The sequence below is a fragment of the Porites lutea genome, chromosome 14 (genome assembly GCF_958299795.1).
Source record: "Porites lutea chromosome 14, jaPorLute2.1, whole genome shotgun sequence".
NCBI classification, from domain to species: domain Eukaryota; kingdom Metazoa; phylum Cnidaria; class Anthozoa; order Scleractinia; family Poritidae; genus Porites; species Porites lutea.
This window is the reverse complement of record NC_133214.1, coordinates 3232827-3254296: the sequence shown is the minus strand read 5'-3', so window position 1 is coordinate 3254296 and position 21470 is coordinate 3232827. Positions and strand designations below refer to the sequence as shown.

The 21470-nt window shown below is 40.1% G+C and overlaps 1 protein-coding gene across 1 annotated transcript; it reads right to left on the bottom strand.

The window, feature by feature from the left end:
- Positions 1 to 803: 803 nt before the first annotated feature.
- Positions 804 to 19941, bottom strand: LOC140925018 (phosphatidylinositol phosphatase PTPRQ-like). Its single transcript, XM_073374979.1, has 11 exons — positions 19909 to 19941; positions 17262 to 17316; positions 14218 to 14538; positions 12771 to 13067; positions 11523 to 11858; positions 9724 to 10038; positions 7590 to 7874; positions 6453 to 6767; positions 3696 to 3992; positions 2785 to 3114; positions 804 to 1114 (listed from the first exon to the last, which is right to left on the bottom strand). Exons 1-11 carry the CDS (start codon positions 19939 to 19941, stop codon positions 804 to 806), a joined length of 2895 nt encoding a protein of 964 aa, XP_073231080.1.
- Between the last annotated feature and the right edge of the window lie 1529 nt (positions 19942 to 21470).

The following is a 21470-nucleotide window of genomic DNA, read 5'->3' as shown; positions in this document are numbered from 1 at the left end:
TAACCCCGCAAAATTTTGCATAACCATTGTCTTGGATTTCTCTTGAAACGACGCAGTTCTTCCCAGGAGAAATTGGAAACAATGGTTGTGCAAAATTTTGGGAGCTAAACAAGGTGCATTATGGTCTACGTGGAAGAAGTGAATCCGAGAAATTTTGGCAGTCAGGTGACCGTCCGTCCCTCCGTCCGCACCACAGGGCAACCAAGGTGAAATGTCACACTTTCTAGCTAATGTGGGAGCCTGCAACGTGATATTGCACATCTATGTTATGGTCAATTAACAGCTGTCAAAACAGGCTGGCCAGTATCACAATATCGCGGGCTCAAGTGTCGACCCATTGAGGTTACGTGTTTTTAAGTTATCCGCTGACAAGTTACTGGCTTTCAACTGATCGCCGGCTCAACTACAATTAGATTTCTTTGCAATGGTTAAAAGTTATTTGTTTGAAGTAAATTATTAATTTATGAAAAATAGCTTCGCCTTTAGCCTTGGCTAAATCTATTTAGTAAAATCCAACTAGTGGTCTATCATCAATGCTGCGTTCTGATTGGTTGAACTTTTACTAGGCTATTTGTTATAGCCCACCAGTAGCAGATTTTTGGCGGCAAAAAAGGATTAAAGTCTTGCTTTAAGTTGTTTTGTCTCGATATTTTTGACCAACTAGTTGGATTTTACTAAAACAATTATTCCTCTCGCCCTCATGGCCTCTGAGTTAATAGCCCATTCGGCCTTCGGCCTCATGGGTTATTGACTCAGAGCCCGTTCGGGCTCGAAGAATAATTGTTAAATATTAGTTTAATTAATTATGTGAATTTCGTCATACCTGGCTGATGCGTGGTCGTGTTATAGAAATCACTGAAAGAGCTATTGCCCGCTCCAGTAGCAGCCAAAACCCTCGCGCTGTAGTTTGAATATACTTCTAGACCTGTCACCTCGTAGGAAGAGTCGTTGCCGCTGACTTGTTTTTCAAGTATCCTTCCGCTAATGTTATGAATCTCAATGAAGTAGTTAATTATCTTTCCACCTCTTCTGTTACATGGAATTTTACTCCAACTAACATTGATGCTAGTGGTAGTAAGGGGGCCTGCAGTGACGTTAGGCGGTACCTTGGGAGCTATGAGATAGCCAAACATTAGTCGGTTAAATTGATTGTGGCTAAAATAGATGTAAACCAGAATCAGGTTGGTTAACCCATGATAATAGAAGCCTTTAGATTCTACGACGAATACGACAACGAGTATGAGATTTTCTCAGTACTAAGTAGGGCTTACGCGTGGACAAGCGTCATTTTGGCGGGAAAACGCGGTAGCCGCAGTCACTCTTTACGAGTTTAGTGAGAATGTCGAAGTGGGGAAAATAAGTTATCAAATGTTAGAAGTTTTATCATTTTGCGATCGGGAGAGGGTGTAACCTCCTTCACTAATGGTAACAGTGTTAACTTTTCTGGTGAAAAATGGTAAAATGAAGCTTTCCGGGTTAAATATTTTGGAGAATACGCGACAAAAACTATAAGTCAAATCTCGTACTCGTAGTCGTCCTAATAGGGAGCTTACGATCCGACAACCGCGACGTCCCTTAAAAGGTGGCTGAAACAGACTCCGCATCCTTTCAAACCATTTCGCGATAATATCCCAAGTCGCCCAGTTACTAAAAAGAAGGGAATTTATGTTGGAGCTGAAGAGAGGGGGCCACGCCCGAGTTCAGACAGAGAATAGAATTTATCGCCTTGCATGTCCCGTCCTCAAAAAAACTTCAAATTTGGTCATTTCTCGTCGTAATCGTGCAGGGACGGCAAAGAAATGTACAAAAAACCGTGATGCACGTACAGGGTTGTTATTTTGCTAACTAAACCTACTGCTTTTGACGTTGACGTTGACGTTGCCACCGCCGTCGTAGTTTCGTAAGGTCCCTAATTACACAACGCAAACGTTCCTGGTAGCAAGCAAGCCAATGGGAGGTGGTTGCTTACAAGCGATGGTCGCTCCTAGAGGCTCAAACGTACGTATCAATTTTGCTTTACTTTCTACCATAATTTTTCACTCATTTAAACTCCTAACATAAGGCGAGAGAGAACTAATAGAGAGAGAGAATCATACAGCGTTGGCTGGGATATATGGATTTCACCAAAGTTATTTTTAGAAGTTGTAGTTAAACGGAAGCCTGATTCCTGAGACGTCCACGCGTGACTGTTTCAAAGCAAAGATTGCAGAATAAGGAGTTTACGCAACGAGGATGACAGCGAGAACGGCAAGAAAGCAATAAGTTTAGACAAACAAGACAACAACTTTGCACATGCAACACGCTTTTTTGTACAATTTTTTTGTCATCGTTGTAGTACTACAAAGTGAGACTGTCTATTTTCCCTTTTTGTCGAGGACGGGAACAAAAGACAACAACTTCCTTTCTCTTTTCTTAACCTTTGATGCAGTCCTTTAGAATTCAACTCCAAAAAAAATTTGCCAACACTTGACGAATTAAACAAGATGGAATAAGGGCGATAAAGTTTAAGGCAGCGCAAATTCACTTTTTAAGTGACGTTTTCGTAGCCGTCGCAGTGGTCGTTGCATAAACTCCCTATTGCAATGACGACTGTTGAATTCTCTCTCGATAAAAAATATATAAATTTGCGGACCTCTCTGGAAACCAACTCCCCATTAACTTCAAGGGTTAAAATTGTCTAGAAATAACTTTGGTGAAGTTCACATATCCCAAGGGCTAGACTGGGCGTTTCCTCTCTTTGTCCCTCTATTCTGGCTTGCGTAAGGCAAATAAGAGACCACCCACCTCCTTCGTGTGTCGTGTTGTAAACTGGTTCGCTATAGCTCCCATAAGGCGTTTCCACAGTCGTCAGATCACGTGCTGTTACGTTAATGGCACGCACTGTTATATTGTATGTAACACCAACCAGAAGACCGCTGACCAGGGTTGTCTGATCGCCAGATGATATGGATATGCTCTTTTCCAGGCAAGTCCTCCCACGGCAACGAGGACAATAGGACACTTGATATGTATGCGGCTGTTGTAACCGAGCATGATTCCGTTCTATTCGCCACGACACAAGAATAGACGTTTCGTTTATTACGGATGCAGTTGCATTGAGGACAACCTCAGGCGCTAGGAATAAAACAAGATACGGTAACACCAGAAACAAGGAAAATAAAAAATTGACTACGTAAGTGTTGTTTTTGTTATTCCCGCCAAAATAGAAAGACCCTTTACTGAGAAGGAAACTGGGACGGGTCAACTTTCGCAAAGACTTCTGGGACTGTTACGAGCAGGAAGTTGGACCGAGTTAACTTTCGCAAAGACTTCTGGGACTGTTGCTAGAAACAGAGAAAATAATTGGCTGATAGCTGACCGGCGCCAAAATACAAAGACCGTTTACTACTTCACATTCGCAAACTGGGCCGAGTTAACTTTTGCAGAGACTTCTGGGACTGTTACAGAGCAAGTAATTGGCCAATAGCTGACCGGCGCGTCCTCACTAACAATTTCAGAGACAACTGAAAACTAGCAATACAGACACCTTTCTAGAGGAAACCAAAATTGTTATGATAAATATGACACCTCTGTCCCATTGGTGTCTTTTAAAAGAGGAATTTGGTGGTTTTAAACTCTCATAACTGACTGAGCATATATCACATGCGTATAATACGGGCATATAAATCCCTTTTTCGCGTTTAAAGGTGTCGTACCTTTTTGATTTGTTGTCACGGTAACATTACGACTCCATGGCCCAAATCCCACAGCCGTCAAGGCCCGTACTCTGACATAGTAGGTGACAAACATTTCTAACTTGTCTACCACCACTGAAAAGTTGTTCGCGCAAACAGAGATATGTGCTACCCCGTAATGGCTGCTGTCCATCACATGAATTTCGTACATAGTGACGTTTCCTTTGCGTTGGAACTCAGGTACACGCCCCCACGTCACGTTGATGCTTGATATTGACTTTGCAACAGCATCCACGTTGGTAGGTGAACCACTAGGTGCTGTGTTGGTATAAAAACGTAGGTTAAGTTCCAATAGGCCATTTCCGAGTCCCAAGCCTCTGTTTCAAAGCGAGGCTAAGTGCGAAGCTCTTGGTATGAAAATGATTTCTTATTCTCATGCGAAAAAAACCTCATTTTCATAAGAAAGGTTTCGATATAGTCTCGTTTTCATAGTGAGAGTTTCTGGAACTCGAAAATGCCCTTAAATCACTAACTTTAGTCGTCTAGCTCTTTTTTTCAATGTCTCTCCTCTGAAAGAGAAATCTTGATAACTAGCTTGGTCGTCCAAGACGCTACTTCCACATTTCCCATGACGCACCTTATTTGCCCCCAAAATTTTGCATAAGCATTGTTTTCAAATTCTCTTGGGACGGCTGTAATACCCAGAAGAAATGAAAACAAAGGTTATGCAAAATTTGGGGGGCATATAAGGTGCATTATGGGAAATGTGGAAGTGGCGAATAGTTTTTTTTACTGATACGGCGGCCATTTTGAATTAGTTAGATTCAAGGAGTCTTATGAGATGCCCAGGTGGCATGAGCACGATCTGATATACTCGCTCAGTATTTGAGCGGGCTTTTCGGGCAAATTTTTCTTGAAGTTTTTCTAGAAAAAGATTGTAATGTGGAAAAAAGATCGTTGTGCCGTCTTTGGATGTAAAATGATCGCCCTTTCCCGAGAAATAAACATTGAAGTTCTCTTTTTGCCCGAAAAGCACGCGTAAATACTGAGCGATTGCTCCCTGGACATCTCACAATACTCCTTAAATCTACTGAATTCAATATGGCTGCCGCATCGGTAAAAAAGCCAGTTGTCTCGTGATCACCCCATACACCGCATACGCCACGGATTCAGGGTATATTTGGCGTACCCTGACATCTCAGAATTTCTTTGCCTAAATCTGTCATATTTTCACCTGTGATAGCTAATTTACACGTGGCACAACTTTGTTGCCTTCTTTTAAGAAACATTTTTGTCACATGAAACTGCAAATTTGTTTCCCCTTTTCGTTTACAGTAAACCAACATGAAAGCCTAAGAATCCATGGTAGTGATGGTGTTAAGTGATGTATTGGAGACGGCTAGCCCAGCAGACGCTTGAAAGGAAAGCAGAAAACAGAAAATCAAGCACGAAAAAAGAAAAAGGTACGCTAGAGGGTAAAACAGAGCGCGATTTTTTACTTTCACCAGCGCTTAGAAGAGCCTAAGACGTGGGCTATTAGTGGCTACATTAGGCCATTTTCGAGTTGCTCCAAGCCTCTGTTTCAAGGCGAGGCTAAGAGCGAAGCTATTGACATAAAAATGATTTTTTTATTCTCATGCAAATAAAACTCTTTTTCACAACAAAGGTTTTACACTTAACCTCGTTTTGAAAATGAGAGTTTTTGAAACTCGGAAAGTCCGAATAGGCCCGGTCACAGCTCGGGTTCACGTGACCTATGAGATACAAACTTAAAAATGCCAAGCAGTCTTTGCTGCGATTCTACTGTGGCTTTAATAACGAAAAAATACTGTATGTAGCAGTGGAAAACTCGAAAGGACCGTACATCTTGTAGGTTTTGCCGTGGGTGTGTCGATGCGCTTGCGATACTACAGTGAATTTTAATTTCTCATGCTTTTTCATCTCTGATGTTGTTTAATTTGTTTCTCATTATTTTTGCAATAAGCATGTCGCGTGATTGCGAGCTGAAAAAGGCCTGGGGAGAGGTACTCCATATAATGGCCTATATGGGGAGGCTCCCCCCGAAAGGGGTACCTTTGTCAGGCTTTAGGTGTATAAAAGGGTAGGGATTTCACCAGATATATGAAAGGGTAGGGAAAGCTGTCATTGCGGTCTGTGATTGGACAAAAACGGGCCAAGAATCGCATTTTATGGCTGTCAAAAGACAAGAAAACTTTCTGGTTTGGTGATTTATTCATATAAAAACACGGTGCACTTACAGCAGTTAAAAGGCATGCAGCTTTCTAAACTAGCATGTGAAAGGGGTTGCCATTTGTCAGTAGGAGGTATGCAAAAAGGGAGCCATTTGTCAATAGAAGGTATACGAAAGGGGTACCTTTTATGTCAAAAATGGTATATTTAACAATTATTCCTCGAGCCCGAATGGGCTATTGACTCAGAGGCCATGAGGGTGAGAGGAATAATTGTTTCAGTAAAATCCAAATAGTTGGTCAAAAATATCGAGACAAAAAAACTTTAGCTAGCCAACGCGATTCAGCCGCCATTGTTTTGGTTTTCAGCCGGCGCTTTTCGCTACTAGTGGGCTATAACATATAGCCTAGTAGCAGCTCAACCAATCAGAACGCGGCATTGATAATAGACTACTAGTTGGATTTTACTAAAAATGGGTAAGGGGGCGGACCTTACGGCGAAGCCTCTCCTTACAAAATTTTCATGAGCACCCCTGGGGTGGGGTGGGGGGAGCAAAGAGCCTAATTAGCATAACTTTTCAACCCTCACCTCCGTCTTCAGTCTTGACTAAAATTGCCTGACTGTAGTTTCCTTGGTAGTTTGTGGCCGCCGCTACTTTGATCTCGTATTCAGTGGACACCTCAAGTCCCGTGAGAACCACTGTCCTTTCGGGTTCGTTGACGCGGACCGTTTCATTTTGCCACCTGTAAGTCACGTTTTGCCACCTGTAAGTCACGTTTTGCCACCCGTAAGTCACGTTAAACCCTCGTAATTTGAATCCTTTAGGCAGAGCAATATCCCATGTCACGTTAATAGCTGTCCTGTTGAATGCATGGCCAGTAACATTAGGGGCGAACCATGGAGCTGTTAAAAAATAATAAATATCGAGTTAGGGCCCAGGTTTACCCGGAGCTGGGCGACCCCAGGTAGGTGAGGTAATCCGCTCAGGTGGAGAAAAAGTAACCCGCGTTTACGTACAATATTACAGCCCCTTCTGGCACTCGGCACCAATTTTTCTGCTGAAGAGGTACATGCTGGCCTCTTCTCGTGAAGAACAATCAATCAATACCTTTATTTAAGTGTCAAACTAACATAGCAGTAGAGGAACCACTAAACGGGGACTCTATAAATGAAAATACGCAACTATTGTAGCTATTAAAATTCCATTAATAAAACTATAGCTACTTATAGTGTATCATAATTGACTAGAGACCGAAGTGTAAAATTTATAAGATTATTACATTCGTCACTAGCACATCTCCCATAATGCACCTTATTCCCCCCCCCCCCCAGCCCCCGCCAAAAAAAGAAATTTACATAACCCTTGTTTCTCATTTCTCCTGGGTATTACAGCATTCCCAAAAGAAATTGAAAACAATGCTTATGCAAAATTTTGGGGGACAGTTATGGTGCATTATGGGAGATGTGCAAGTGGCGAGTGCGTATAATATTACTAAATTTTAAAAAAAAGTGCCTATAAGCTTAGTAGTAAGCTCAGTTGTGTGTTCATTACGCAGTCGAGAAAGCATTCCCAAAGACTGGGAAGAGAAAACCTCGCCTTAGTCTTTTGCCTTTCTTTTCTTTTCTTTGTTCGTACTAGCTATTCGTGAAACTAGTGCAGATTACCTTCGCGCATGAATTACATGACTACAAACTGCTGATTTCTGTTAATTCAATTCAAAATACCTTCTTCTTTTGTCTTAAGCTTTGTCGAATTACTAAAGGGGCCTGGTCCAATTCTTGTAAAGGCTCGGACTGTCACCCAATACATCTTGAACATTTCTAAGCCCTGTATCTCGATAGTAAGGTCGCTTGTTTTATTAGATTTGCTAAATGAGCCGTGAGTAATGTTCACTTCATATAAAATAATTATGCCATCTCTTTTCTCTTCAGGAACTTCTCTCCAGGTCACATTTATGCTGTCAAAAGTCTCGGACACTGCTGAGACATTTTGTGGTGCCTCTTTTGGTTCTGCAAGAAAACCCAAATATGATATGTTTTTATTTTCACGACCCCATATTGCACCAAATTGGCGTTGCCTTGTTTACATTGTCCTGATAATAGGGAGCTTTAGCAACGACCACTGCGACGGCAAAGAGGACGTCAAAAAAGCAATAGGTTTATTACGCAAAACAACAACTTTGCACGTGCATCACGCTTTTATGTACATTTCTTTACCGTCCTTGCACAACTACGACGTGAAAATGCCTAATTTCAAGTTTTATGGACGACGTAAACAAGCGACGACGAATATCTTTTTCTCTCTCTAAACTTGAGTGCGGTCCTCAAGAACTCAACTCCAGGGAAATTCGCCTACACTTGCCATTTTCAGCAAACTGGAATACACGCGAGAAAGATTGAAAAAACAGGAATTCATTTTAAAACTGACGTTTTCGCTGCAGTTACTGTCGTCGATGCTAAAGCTCCCTAGTATTCGTACCTGAACCCAAAGGAGGTTTTTTTCTGTTTAAATCTCTCCCACCCACTGAGAAAAACGGGAACCCCTCCCTCAACCCCTTGGAGTTTCTCATAAACTTACCTGGGAGAGAACGGGTCAAGGAATTACCTGATCTAAACCCCCACTTCTTTAACGTCGTTAATTTGACAATTAAAGAGAAGTTTTAAAGGCAGGAACTATTCAGTGGATGAGACGTAAGAATGCCACCGGAAAATTCTAATGAATACTCCCTTTGTAAAGAGTGACTCTTGAGGATTTTATCTACAACGACCCAATGCCATTCAATAGAGTAGAACGCAATGCAATAGAGTGGTTTTCGTTTGAGTGTCGTAAAACCAAAACCAAAGTAATTACTCTGGCCAATCACATAGGACACAGACAATACATTGAACCAATCAAAACTCGAAGTAATTACATGTGGCTGACGCAAAGCGCGGGAAAATGTATGCGAGCGCGTCACAATTGGCTTTGGTTTTACTTCTGATTGGATGAAAAGGTGGCGCGAATCTTTTAAGCCAATCGCATCGTGTAGAAAGTGCAAAACCAATTACTTTTCGACACTCAAATGAAAAACGCTCTAAAATACAATGCAGAACAACGCAATGTAATAAAGTAAGTACTGTTCAGTGCAATCGAATGCGATGCAAAAACTATCAGTGCAGTACAAATCACTGCAATAGCGCACAGTGCAATAAAGAGTATCGAGTACTGCACAATGAAATGAATAAAGCACCAAGGGTCGGGAAACCGGTGCTCTGATTCCACATTCGCGCTCCTTTTTGACTAGAATCTAGCGTCCCGAACTTCTGTCATCGCCGTCCCGAATATCGTCTGCTTTCCCAATCCCCCCTCCCAGAGTCAATGTTTGGGGAATCCGCTACTCAGGTACAGTCAAATCCCGTAGTCCGTTAACGTTTCCGAATCCCACACTGTATTTTGGTCAAATCGCGGATCCCGGGAAAGCCCTTCCCTACGACTGAACTATTAGAGAGCCTTAGATTCTAAGACGAGGACGACTATGAGTACAAAATTTTCCCAATACTGAGTATGGTTCATTTTGGCGGGAAAACATGATAGCCGTCGTCATTCTACTACGAGTTTAGCGAGAATGTCGTAGTGGCGAGAGCAAGTAATGGTCAAATGTGAGAAGTTTTATCATTTTGCTATCGGGAGAGAGCTTAACCTCCTTCACTATAATTAATAATTTACCGTGAATAAAAAGTAAAATAAAGCTTTCCGAGGTGTCTATGTTTTTTTCTTACGAAGACACGCGCAAAAACTCTACTAGTACTAATTAAATCTCGTACTCGCTCTCGTATTCAAATCTAAAGCTCTCAATTCTCTCACAGCTGAAGAACAAACCTTCCTCATCTGTCCAAATCTGTATTATTTCACTCTCATTCCCAATACCAGCAGAAGTAAAGGCAGCAACAGTGATGTTATACAGTTCATAAACGGTGAGGTTTGTCAATTCTATTGATGTATTGCAGGAACACAACATAACCCTTCTAATAGTTGATGAATTGTGGGATATTTCTGGCTCTGAAGGTGTGTACGAGACCTCGTAGCCCAGAAGAATTCCTGGAATGTTGTCCGATGGTGGAGGAGACCACGTGACAAAAATGCTAGTGGAGCTGGTGTTGTATGCGGTCACATTAAGCGGAGGCGACGTTGGAACTAGAAAAAGGTAAGACAACAGCAACGACTATAATCTTTGTTTCATTTTCGTTTTCATATTAACGTTTTCACTTCGCAATTAGCCTGTTTGCTCTTCAATTAGGATTAAGATTGTGCGCAAAGGTAAATCTAAATCCAAACCACCGGTTACTGAAAAACAACAAACGCCATTTGCTCAAACAACTAAAGCGCCATTTAAATCACTTTAACCCTTATTTGCTTGTCTGGAATGGTATGGTCTACTTTAGAGGTCAAGCCACCGCGCCCACTGGCATTCCCCCTCCTGTCATAAAGAAGTCCCCCAGGTTTTCCTTGCCTTTGAGTTGGACCTGTAACTTAGATTGCATTTAATTTGTAAATTGATTTCAAAAGAAAACGTTTTATCGAAATGGCATTAGCCATCTGGGCCGGGTTGTTCGAAGCTGGGTTAAGATAACCTTGGGTTAGTGCGAAATTTGAACTCAGATATGAGAGCTGAAAAAACAAATCCAGTTTAATTCTCTTTGCCTACAATTTGATGATTGGATACTCTAAAAGAATAGAGAAAATTATCCGAGAGAGTGCTTTTGATGAAAAGAAAAAGAAGCCCTGGTTAAAATTTAACCCTAGGTTAGCGCTAACCGGTCTTCGAACAACCGGGGCCTGGTGGTTGCCTGTAAGACTGCGTCCTCTAATGTTGACGCGAATAGAGAGGAGAAGTCGTTACGTCGCGTTGCCATAGTAGCAAAATTTCTGGATGACAACAAACCAAAACGTCACTTAAAAAGTGGATTCGCACTGTTTCAAACTTCATCGATCTTACTGTAATTTCATTTAACGTTGGCGAAATTTTCTGGGTTAAATCCGACAGGACCGTATGTAAGTTTAGGAAAAGAAAAAGAAAATTTTTGTGTTGTGCTCACCTACTCCATAAAGTGGGCGCGTGAAACTAGGACGTTTCATGTCGTGGTCGTGCAACAACGGCTAAGAAATGTACAAAAAAGCGTGATGCACGTGTAAAGATGGTTTTTTTGCCAATCTAAACCTATTGTTTTTTTGCTGTTCGCCGTCGCCGTTGCAAAAACTCCCTAAAGTTATCATCTAGAAATTTTGCTACCATGGTAACGTGATGTCACACTTCTCCTCTCTATTGTACTATAGGATTAGTTAGGGGAATGACTTTGACCCAGTTTTGCTCGCACCCTTATAAAAAACTATTCAGATGGAGGGCATCCACGTAGTGGTTCTTCGTCTACCATGTCTGGTCGAATTGAACTGGAAATATTGGTTTTTTTATGAGAGGAGATAACCGGAGTAGATGTAGAAAAACCCCTCGGCTAACAACAAAATCAACCCACAAATCATTGGCATCGACGCCGATATAATCATTTGAACCCAGGCCACATTGGTGAGAGGCTAGTGCTTTCACTACTGCGCCACCCTTGCTTCCCCTTGAGTACTTTGAAACAAAACTCAGTAACCTCAAACGAGTCAATTCTTCTTACCTCCTTCTCCTGTCATGAAATACTTCGGACTGCCATAATTACCCTCTTTGATCGTGACCGCTGCTACTTCCACGGAGTAATTTGTATACAAACTCAGATTTTTCAGCTCGAAAAACGTCCTGTTCGAAGGAATTGTTATATCTCTTCTCCTCCGGGAATAATGTGGTATGATAAGAGTTTCATTGTGATAATCGGCAGAATTAACTTTTTTCCAACGGATCTTGTACTTGCGGAGGATCCCGTTTAGACTTTGTATGTCTTTGTCCCAAGAAACTACAAATGAGTGTTGCGTAACTTCGGTGGCGTCTGGATTCAGGATGGGTGCACCGTCAGGAGCTAAACAAAGAAAAAATATATCGTCAATTATTCTAGCCTGAGAAAACTCGCTGCGCCACCTCTGGTTTTTCCTCAAAATGCCGTCTGAGGAGTGATTGCAGAATTCCATATTGATGACGTGTCGCTGCTCAGATCTTGGTAAAGTTTCTGCTTGGATGAAGCAAATTTTCAACCAATCAGAATTACTACCTCAGATCCGGATAGTGACGTGTAATCAGTAGGGAATTCTGCGCTCTTTCCTCAGACGTCATTCGTGGGGAGACCAGTAAATAATGATATATTATGTTACAGGGAATCATAAGAAACCAAAAAAATGGGAGTTCCGGGTGGGATTCAATGATGATATGATGATGGTGATATTTAGTAATGATGAGGATGATGATGATGGTGGTGGTGGTGGTGATTTTGATAATGATGACGATGATAATGATGATGATGATGATAATGATAATGATGATGATATCGATAATGCTGAGGATGATGATGATGGTGATGATAATGATGATGATGATGGTGATGATGATAATAATGATAATGATATTGATGATGATAACGATAATGCTGAGGATGACGATGATGATAATGATGATGATGATGGTGATGGTGATAATTATAATGACGATAATGATGATGATGATGATGATGATAATAATAATAATGATATTGATGATGATAACGATAATGCTGAGGATGATGATGATGACGATGATGATAATAATGGTAATGATATTGATGATGATAACGATAATGCTGAGGATGATGATGATAATGATGATGATGATGATGGTGATGGTGATAAATGATGATGACGACGACAATGATGATAATGATGATGATGACGATAATGATGATGATGATGACGATGATAACGATAGTGATGATATGTGTTGACCATATTAACAATAACCTTACCGTCTTCATCCGTGCGTATTTGAGACACGTTACTTTCGATTGAGGTTCCTTTGCTCGTACTTGCCGAGACTGTCACGTTATAAAGTGTGTACTTCTTAAGACCATCTATCTTTATGGAATTATTCCAGCCGTCTGCCTCTGCAGTGGTCACATTTCCCGTATCAGCTTCTGTGATGGTCACAGTGTACTTTATGATAACTCCTCGACGGTGCTCCTCAGGGATGGACTCCCAAGTTACGCTAATGCTGGTGGAACTGTCGTTTGCTGCGTTCACTATTTTAGGCGGTCTGCTTGGAACTGAGTGATGAATAAGTTAAATCCGTGAAGAAAAATTTCAGGGACACTTTTGAAACTCAATAAAGATCTCAAGAAAAGCCGTTCCAGCGTACGCAGAAAGGGGTAAAGTATCCAGTCTAGCTGTGTGCGTAAAGACTAGTAGCTAACTTACTACCTATAACCTTATGAAAGGGCTTGCCATATGAGCAAAGCTATAATGGCATACAGCTTTCTTGGCGCATATATTCACCTTTAGTATAAACTGTATAAACACTTGACTTGAGTGCATTCCCCAACTATAATTTGTAAGTGTATGTCTGGCTTTCGATGGATAGGATGGAAACGGATTCTGACCTAAAAAAATTGGGCTTACTTTTACGAACTCTTGTATTGTCCAAAATGACCAAAAATTGATCATACGTTGTTTTCCTTTTTTGGTTGGTTAAGCGAACTCTCGGGTGAAAAAACTTCATGCCCGCGAACTTTCTAGAAATCAACCGATACTTTGCTTTGAAGTCATACTGCAACACGATTGGCCAACCGAGCAACGCCTTCTCCATATTAGGGTTTTCTTTGGCGGGAAAACGAAGAGGCCATGTTTTGATCTTTTGATAAAACAAATAACGAACACTTACCAAAACAATTTTTCAAGGTCATACGAAAATCGCCCTATCTCTGTTTAAAAGTTGCAAGTATGAAAAGAAAATTCCGACTGAGAATATTTAGCCGCCGTCCACATGTATCCGGATATTTGTGAAGACAGATTTTTTTCCCCGTTTTAGTCTTCCGTCCACACACAAACAGCGTTTTCGGGCACCAAAAACGCAAGCTTTCGAAAACGGTCCCGGAGCGGAGATTTTTTGAGAACGCCCGCTTATTTTCGTGTGGTCGTACGAAAACGAAGGTTTTCGAATGCGATGATGTCATACGTCATACAGCCTGTACCCTATAACAGTTGCTATTGCATTTGTAGTGTTAAAAAGTTTTTGTGTGGACTGGCAAAAACGATTCGAGTACGCTACGTGTGAACGCGTGTTTTTTCGAAAACAAAGAAAAAACCATCCGTCTTCAAAAAAAGTCTAGATACGTGTTGATGAGGTCTTAATTGTAATTTAGGCTTAGCTTTGACCCAAAATTGTGGAACTTAACAAGGCAAAGCCATCTCACTTACCCCCTTCATCTGTTCTAGCCACCGAAGTGGAAATGTTTTCGCTGAAGGTGCCATTTTTAAACGCGACTACTTCGATCCAGTAATCGGTATAAATTTCCAGATCCTCTAACCAAATGGTGGTGATGTTCTTGCAAAGGAAGATGGAGAAGCTACAGTTCGTGTAGTTTCCAGCACTATCACACGTAATGTTGCGATTATAGCGTACTCTATAGCCGAGTAACTCAGAGTGGTCCACGTGTGTCCAGTTGATCAGTAGTGCGGTTGATGTCTTGTTTGTAACTGTAACATTACGTGGTGCTATCAAAGGAGTTACACCATTACCTGGGAGAGATAGAACCAAATCAGAGGCTGTTACATGAAGGCAGAAAGGATCGGATCAATTAACTGAGGGGAGGGGTAGGTGGGTAGTTACCCAGAAAGCTCAATAGACCATTTCCGAGTTGCGTCAAGCCTCTGATTCAAAGCGAGGCCAAGTGCGAAGCCATGGATATGAAAATGTTTTTTTATTCTCATGTATATAACACAGCATTTTCACAACAAAGGTTTTGCACTTTGCGTCAGTTTGGGAGTGAGAGGGAACTCGGAAATGCCCTATTGATCCCGATTCGAATCCTACACTTGCCACCATGAAAATCCTAGGAGGCGGAACAACTTTCCATTGGATTTACATGCACAAATTTTGGTCCGTGTGGTTACCAAGGGAAAGAGGAATTATTAGAAGATGGCCAACGTGACAACAAAAATGCAGTTTGGACCCTTCCGCTCTCTTTACTAACTACCTTTCAACAGAATTATCACAATTATCAGCTCGTGGTATGTAACGCCAAATGAAATCGTCCACATTCATTGCCGTGATTACCCACTTAACGACCCGCCTCCATCTTTGTCTGGTTTGTACCTAGTACTAGGATCTTCCTAGCGAAGGCAGTTTACATAGTGCTAGGATCCTAGTACTAAGATCCTCGTACCTGACAGCTAGGAAGATCTGACGCTAGTACTAGGATGATCCTAGCGCTAAGGACAAGAACAACCCTTTGCGTGTAAACTGAATACAGAAAACATATTGTGCTAGCCGGATGATCGTCCATCCCTTAGTATAAGTATACAATATCGGTTAAAATGAAGTTTCAAAAGTTTAACATTTTAAAATATTAATCACGATAACCTTCTGGGCCGGGTTGTTCGAAGCTGGGTTAAGATCGATAACCCTGGGTTAGTGAGAAATTTGAACTCAAATGTGAGAGATTAAAAAGCAAATTCAGTTTAATTCTATTAGCCAACAATTTGATAATTGGATACTTTAAAAAGGATAGAGAAAATTATCCGAGAAAGTGCTTTTGATAAAAAGATAAAGAAACCCGGGTTAAAATTTAACCCCGGGTTAATTAGCGCTAACCGGCGTTCGAACAAATGGGCCCTGGTATCTTTGCATGAGGCAATTGAGACACACATTTAAAACATGAGTATTGCTTTGGTAGCAAAGTTTTGTTTTTTTAAATTATGAAACTGGTGCACCGTTGAGGGATTTTCAATAAAATAAAAGGTATTTGATTTTTGCGTAAAACACCTATAGTTACATTCCTGTAACTACTATATGAAGACATAAATAGGAAAAAAAAACAGCGGCCTATAAACATTCATTATTATCAAAAGATTGATGAATTTTGTTTATTTCATAGTTTTTTTTTTTAATCTTTATTTGTAAATGATTGTTGTATAGGCGTTAGTACGACTTTGAAACTGAAACAAAAACAATTAATAACAACAACTTCAAATTTTTGCTGCCCAAACTTATAAGAAAATTGTGGGCTTGAACAACCGTTTTGCATCTTTTCCCTCTTCGAGATAGTTCGCTAATTAAAGTCGCTGTTCTATTTGCTTTGATCGCACCATTTTGACTATGATTGAGCAAATTCCACTTCTTTTTCTAACGTATCAGATCAACTCGTCAACTCTATAACTTGTTTTTAGTCAACCAGTATTGACGAAGTTGCTTTATGAAATTAGAGGTCAAATTGTTTGTGTCTACCCGTGATGTGCGTAATATTTAGCGACGATCATAAGTTTTCCTTGGCTGTATGGGTCATTTTAATAAAAGATGACCTTCATGATTGAGCGCTTAACAAAAATCTCTTTGCAAAGAATCATCGACCCTTTTCAGCCCAATTTTTTGATGTGATAGAATTTGTCTTAAAACACAGGAAAAAGACGCCGACGAGTGATGTTTTTGTATAAAAAAAAAAAATTCGAAGAGCGCATAAATCAGTGTAACATTTTAATATTATGTAACTTATTCCTTTGGCTTAACGATTTCTCAGAGAGAGCGCAAGTAAGCCTGGATTTGAAATTGTGAGGTGAACAGCTTTACGATTTTTTTTTTTTTGCGGCTTATACTTATTAACGATGAAAAAAAGTCGTTATAACTTTTTACAAGACTGGAATCATGATTACTATCCTGCTTTTTATTAAAAAAACCCGTTGATTATCTATAATTGATGACCTACAAAACGCAATGTCATTTATGCTAAGTCATAAGCATGATAAGTGTTGTAAATGGATTCTTCTCGGCTGATTAGTAGTCTTTTGAATTTTCTCAAGTACTTACTCTCCCGTGCTGGTATTCCCTGTATTAAAATTTTACTAAAAAGAATTGGCGGCGAATGGCCAAAACAGAGTTTATAACAAATGATAAATTATTCAGTCTCAACCTTTTTTTTTACCAACTTAATATCCTGGTTTATAAAACTATAAGCATTTACTAAAGGATAATTTGTATACCTCTACACATCTCACTAAAGAGCCAATACTATTTCTTAGAAATGGATTCAAGCCATATTATGCGAAAAGTACTCAGTTCACGCTTTGCAAAAGTTAGGGAGAGACCGTTATTTAAAAGTTAATCTACTCAGTAATGCTGAGAAACCTGTCTGACTGTTTAGCCTTTGAACCGTCGTGTCAGAGACACGGTAGAAATCGTGTTCCACTAAGCCTGTATACTCAATCTTTTGTGAAACGGTTGCAAAAAAATAGTTATGACAACTCACCCTGAGATGATGCGAACTTCACACAATAACTTAAACCAGCGATGCACAGGGCAATCTGTCGAGGGAAAAATAATTATGAGTATGCACGCGCATACAAAGTAAAGAAAAATGCGTTTAATCTCGAAGTGCAATCACTAAAAAATACCAGAATTAAAGTTCGCTTTTCCATGTTAAACGTGGCTCTTTCCTCCTCATTGTAGCCGAAATTTCCGCATTGACAAAATTGCAATTACGCTTTTGGTAAAAACTGTCTTTCACCGGCAGGTGCCATATTGTAACTTGAACTCCCAAACATAGTCTTCAGTGGCTTTTATTCCAGAGTCCTCTAATGGAACAGGCCTCCTCTATAATCCTCTGGAGCACTTTGGGATTAAAATCATTAGTTTTATGCAACGTTTAGCTCTGTGATCACGTTTTGTAGAGTAAACATGTCAAGGAAGTCTCTAACTAATTACGCGACTTTCGGCCGCAGAACAATCCGTTGACAGTTATGAAAATTATTATACATGCTGACGATAATAAATATTAAAATTTCAATAGCAATAGCCACAGAGACTAGGCAAAGAGTTTATAGTTTCTCAGCATTTTGCAAGGAATTCACCTTATTAGATACAATACGGTATTAAATATCAAGTACTTCACACAGGCCAAGACGTTATGGAAGTAAGAATTTCTCTATGCTCTGCGCTCTACCCTTGTTCACAATGTTTGACTTTAAGAGAGTAAGCCACAAGCAACCAAAAAAAAATATATCTTTGTGTCGCTGGCACTTATACGCAGTGGAAGCCTGGCCATTCTAGAGGCGATGTTCTTTTAATCTTACAGTAATGAAATGCAGCAATCTATATGTAGTTACGATACCCAAAAAAACTTTGAACGCGGTGGACCTACTCGAACGAAAGCATTCATTAACCATCTTCATAAACAAGGATGTTAAACGAGAAGTACCCGCCGTTACTTGTTAATGCCATTAATGAAAAATGAGCTTTTATCACGAAATCCCTGACCAACGAAGGTTTTTTTCTTTTAACTTAATTTTTCCTCTGGCCCTTTTGAAAAATTTATAAGCAATATTTAATAAATAAAAACAAAGGACGCAGATATCTCGAAAACCTCCTTTACATGTAATTGTTAGAGAAGTCAGTGCAGCATACGACTCTCTTTAAATGTCTAAGAACTCGAAAATTAATCAGTAAAGGGCTTTTATTAAAAGCAAATAAAGCATTTCCTACATAACGTGTTGGGGCGTCAATAGAATCTAGTAAGAGACTAACAGTGAAAGCTTCTAAGCGGGCATCCTTCTTCCATTCACATTTTTAAAAAGCCTTAAGAGTGATCAGTATAGAATTTCCCCTTTCTTCTCAGTGTTTTATAGAACAGAGTTGTCACGAGAACTTAGGAAATGATCACGAAAGATCATAAATGAATTTAACCGACATTTTAACAACTTCCTATCACTACTTCTACAGGATATACCTAAAGGCAACAGAGGAGAATTGAAACTTTGATATATCAGAGTTTAAAGGGTTAAACGCGCATGACAGTCAGGATCTCACTCTTTAATTTTCACTTCGTCTGCAGAATAACCTCAAAAAAGAAGACAGATAGATAAACTTTCCTTCCCATTCTTTCTTTATACTCTTATTCAGCGCGGCTCTGCTAATGTTGAGTGCCCTGCGAGTGATCGCTTATTGAGGGTTTCACTGCATATGCAATAAAGATATCAAGATATTTACGACAGTCAAACGGCTTAGCGACTTGGTGGTGCATGAGTTCCATCCCATATGGGTATCGATCGGTTCATTAATACAGTTTTAATAAAACTAGGGATGATGATATTTTGTTGTTAGGGAGCTTAAGCAACAATGACGGCCACGGCAAAGCGAATGCCACTTAAATCAGCAGTAAAATCGCGCTGCTTCAAAATTTTAGCACCCTTATTCCTCCTCGTTCAATTCTTCAAATGTTGGCAAATTTTTCTGGAGCTGAATTCGAGACTGAATCGAAGTTCAGGAGAAGAAAAAGAAGGTCGTTCTCTTGTGTTCACGTCCTGCACAAAACGTGAAATTTAGGCACTTTCAAGTCGTAGTCATGCAATGACGGCAAAGAAATGTACAAAAAAAGAGTGATGCACGTGCAAAGTTGTTGTTTTACCAATCTAGACCTAATGCTTTTTTAACGTTCTCGTTGCCATCGCCGTTTTTTTTTCTTAAGCCCCCTGGAAACACATCGCAAGCGATTCCATTCCCTTAAATGCGAAGCCCACGCACACGCTTTTGTAACTTTGTAGAGTAAAGCGCTTAGAAGCGGCTTGTCAAGTCAACCTTTTTTCTTGTAATAAATTAAAGAGTAACAAACGGTCAAGTCATGAAAACATCCATAGTTTTACATTTAACCTGATTGCAGTTTGTTTTCAAGGTTGGCTTAATAGCTTGGTAATTTGTCTCATCAACATTTGCATTAAGTCCATTTAGGGGGTAATGCAATATGTTTCAATATGTTTCACTCTTTTTTACGTGACACTGGAGCGTTTTATTTTTCATAATCTTCTATTAACTTGTAAGGAGATGTGATAGTTTCTTGACTTGCCTTCAGAAAATCCTAGACGTAATCCATGGTTAGAAATTACTTGATCACGTTTGCTTACCTTTATGAACCACAACGACTCGAGAGTTGGCATGCCAACACCTTTTCAGAATACTTAAACAAAATAAATCGTCGATAAAGTTTTCCAAGGTGACCACTTGCAATCGCGTCTATGATTTTAGTCTTTAAAACATCAGCAGCGGACGACCTGACTAGCACGCACTAAACTGTGAAAACGTTAGGCGAATATTTGAAACCTTGCATCGTAAAGTTGAAGCCGTTCTGAAACTGCCTGTCAATTAACTTTGAAACGTCAACAGTGGACAATTAAGGGCGGCAGGTGGGTTTACAAATACAGAATATGTTTATAAGAATTTAGAACTGTAAGCTTTTAGGACGTTTTGAAATTTTGTCCCGTGGTGAATTATTTTGGATATATTACACTCTTAACAGATTGCATGTGTCGAGCTCTACAGCAAGTTGATCTGGTTGATGTAAATAATGCATCACAAGAATGGAAAAGGCGCTGTCGAAACTTATGACGTCATACAAAATGGCCGTAAACCGCCTTCTTACATTTTTACTTTGTTGCAAATACAGTCGAACTTTCCTGCAATAACACCTTGGTGACGAAGATAAGACGCCGTTATTGAAGCCAGGTGGCGTTACTAAGGGAGGTAAGGAGTGTAAAGCAACGCTAAACAAGTTTGGTTGACACCAATTTTCTAAGAAAACTAGAACAGTTTTTAATTTTTGAAAATAATGACTATAGAGCGTTTCCACTTGACGTCACAGCGGCTATATTGATGTTTCAAAACATTGAAACTGAACGGCGGGCATGTTGGTGTCCGAAAACAATTCCGTGGGAGTTGAAGTCTTTTCTTATGAAAACGATTTCCTTTTCTTGCAACTTGTTTGGCATAAAAGCTGGTCACGTGACTGAAAACGCTATGTAGCATATTGATAAACATCTGTAACTCCTGTTCCAATCGAAATGAAAGACTAGAGAATGATGTGTTCGTGGTTTGCAACCACGTGATAAGGCGGCCATGTTGGGGTCATACAATTCACTACTTTAACATAGACCATAACGCACTTTGTCTATCCCCACCCGCCAAAGTTTGAATAACCATTGTTTCCAATTTCTTCTGAGTGTAACAGTCGTCTTAGCAGAAATCAAAGACAATGGTTTTGCAAAATTTGTGGGGAGGTGGGGGGAGGTGGGGCTAAACAAGGTGCATTATGGTCTATGCAAAAATGGTGAATAGAATTTTTTCTCGAACTTTGGAGATGCTTTTCGCTGCCCATACTTTGGGTGCTTGCCTTCCATTATGCGAAGTTCCACAACAGATATCTTGGAATTTCTTAAAAATGTATTTATTATGCATGAACTGAAGACTGGACTTTATGCAGACAAATTGACTCTTTTTGGATGTTTCCGGAAAGGTTTTATCGCTCATTCGTTTTGCAAATGACCCTTATACACGGCTCAATCGGATAAACGCAAGTAGACTTGCGCTAGTTCGAAAAACACGAAAACACGTGAATCGGGGTCAAACGCAATGCGGAACTCTTTTTGTAATTTCTAAGGCTTCTTTCACGAAAACAGCGGTTAAACCAAAC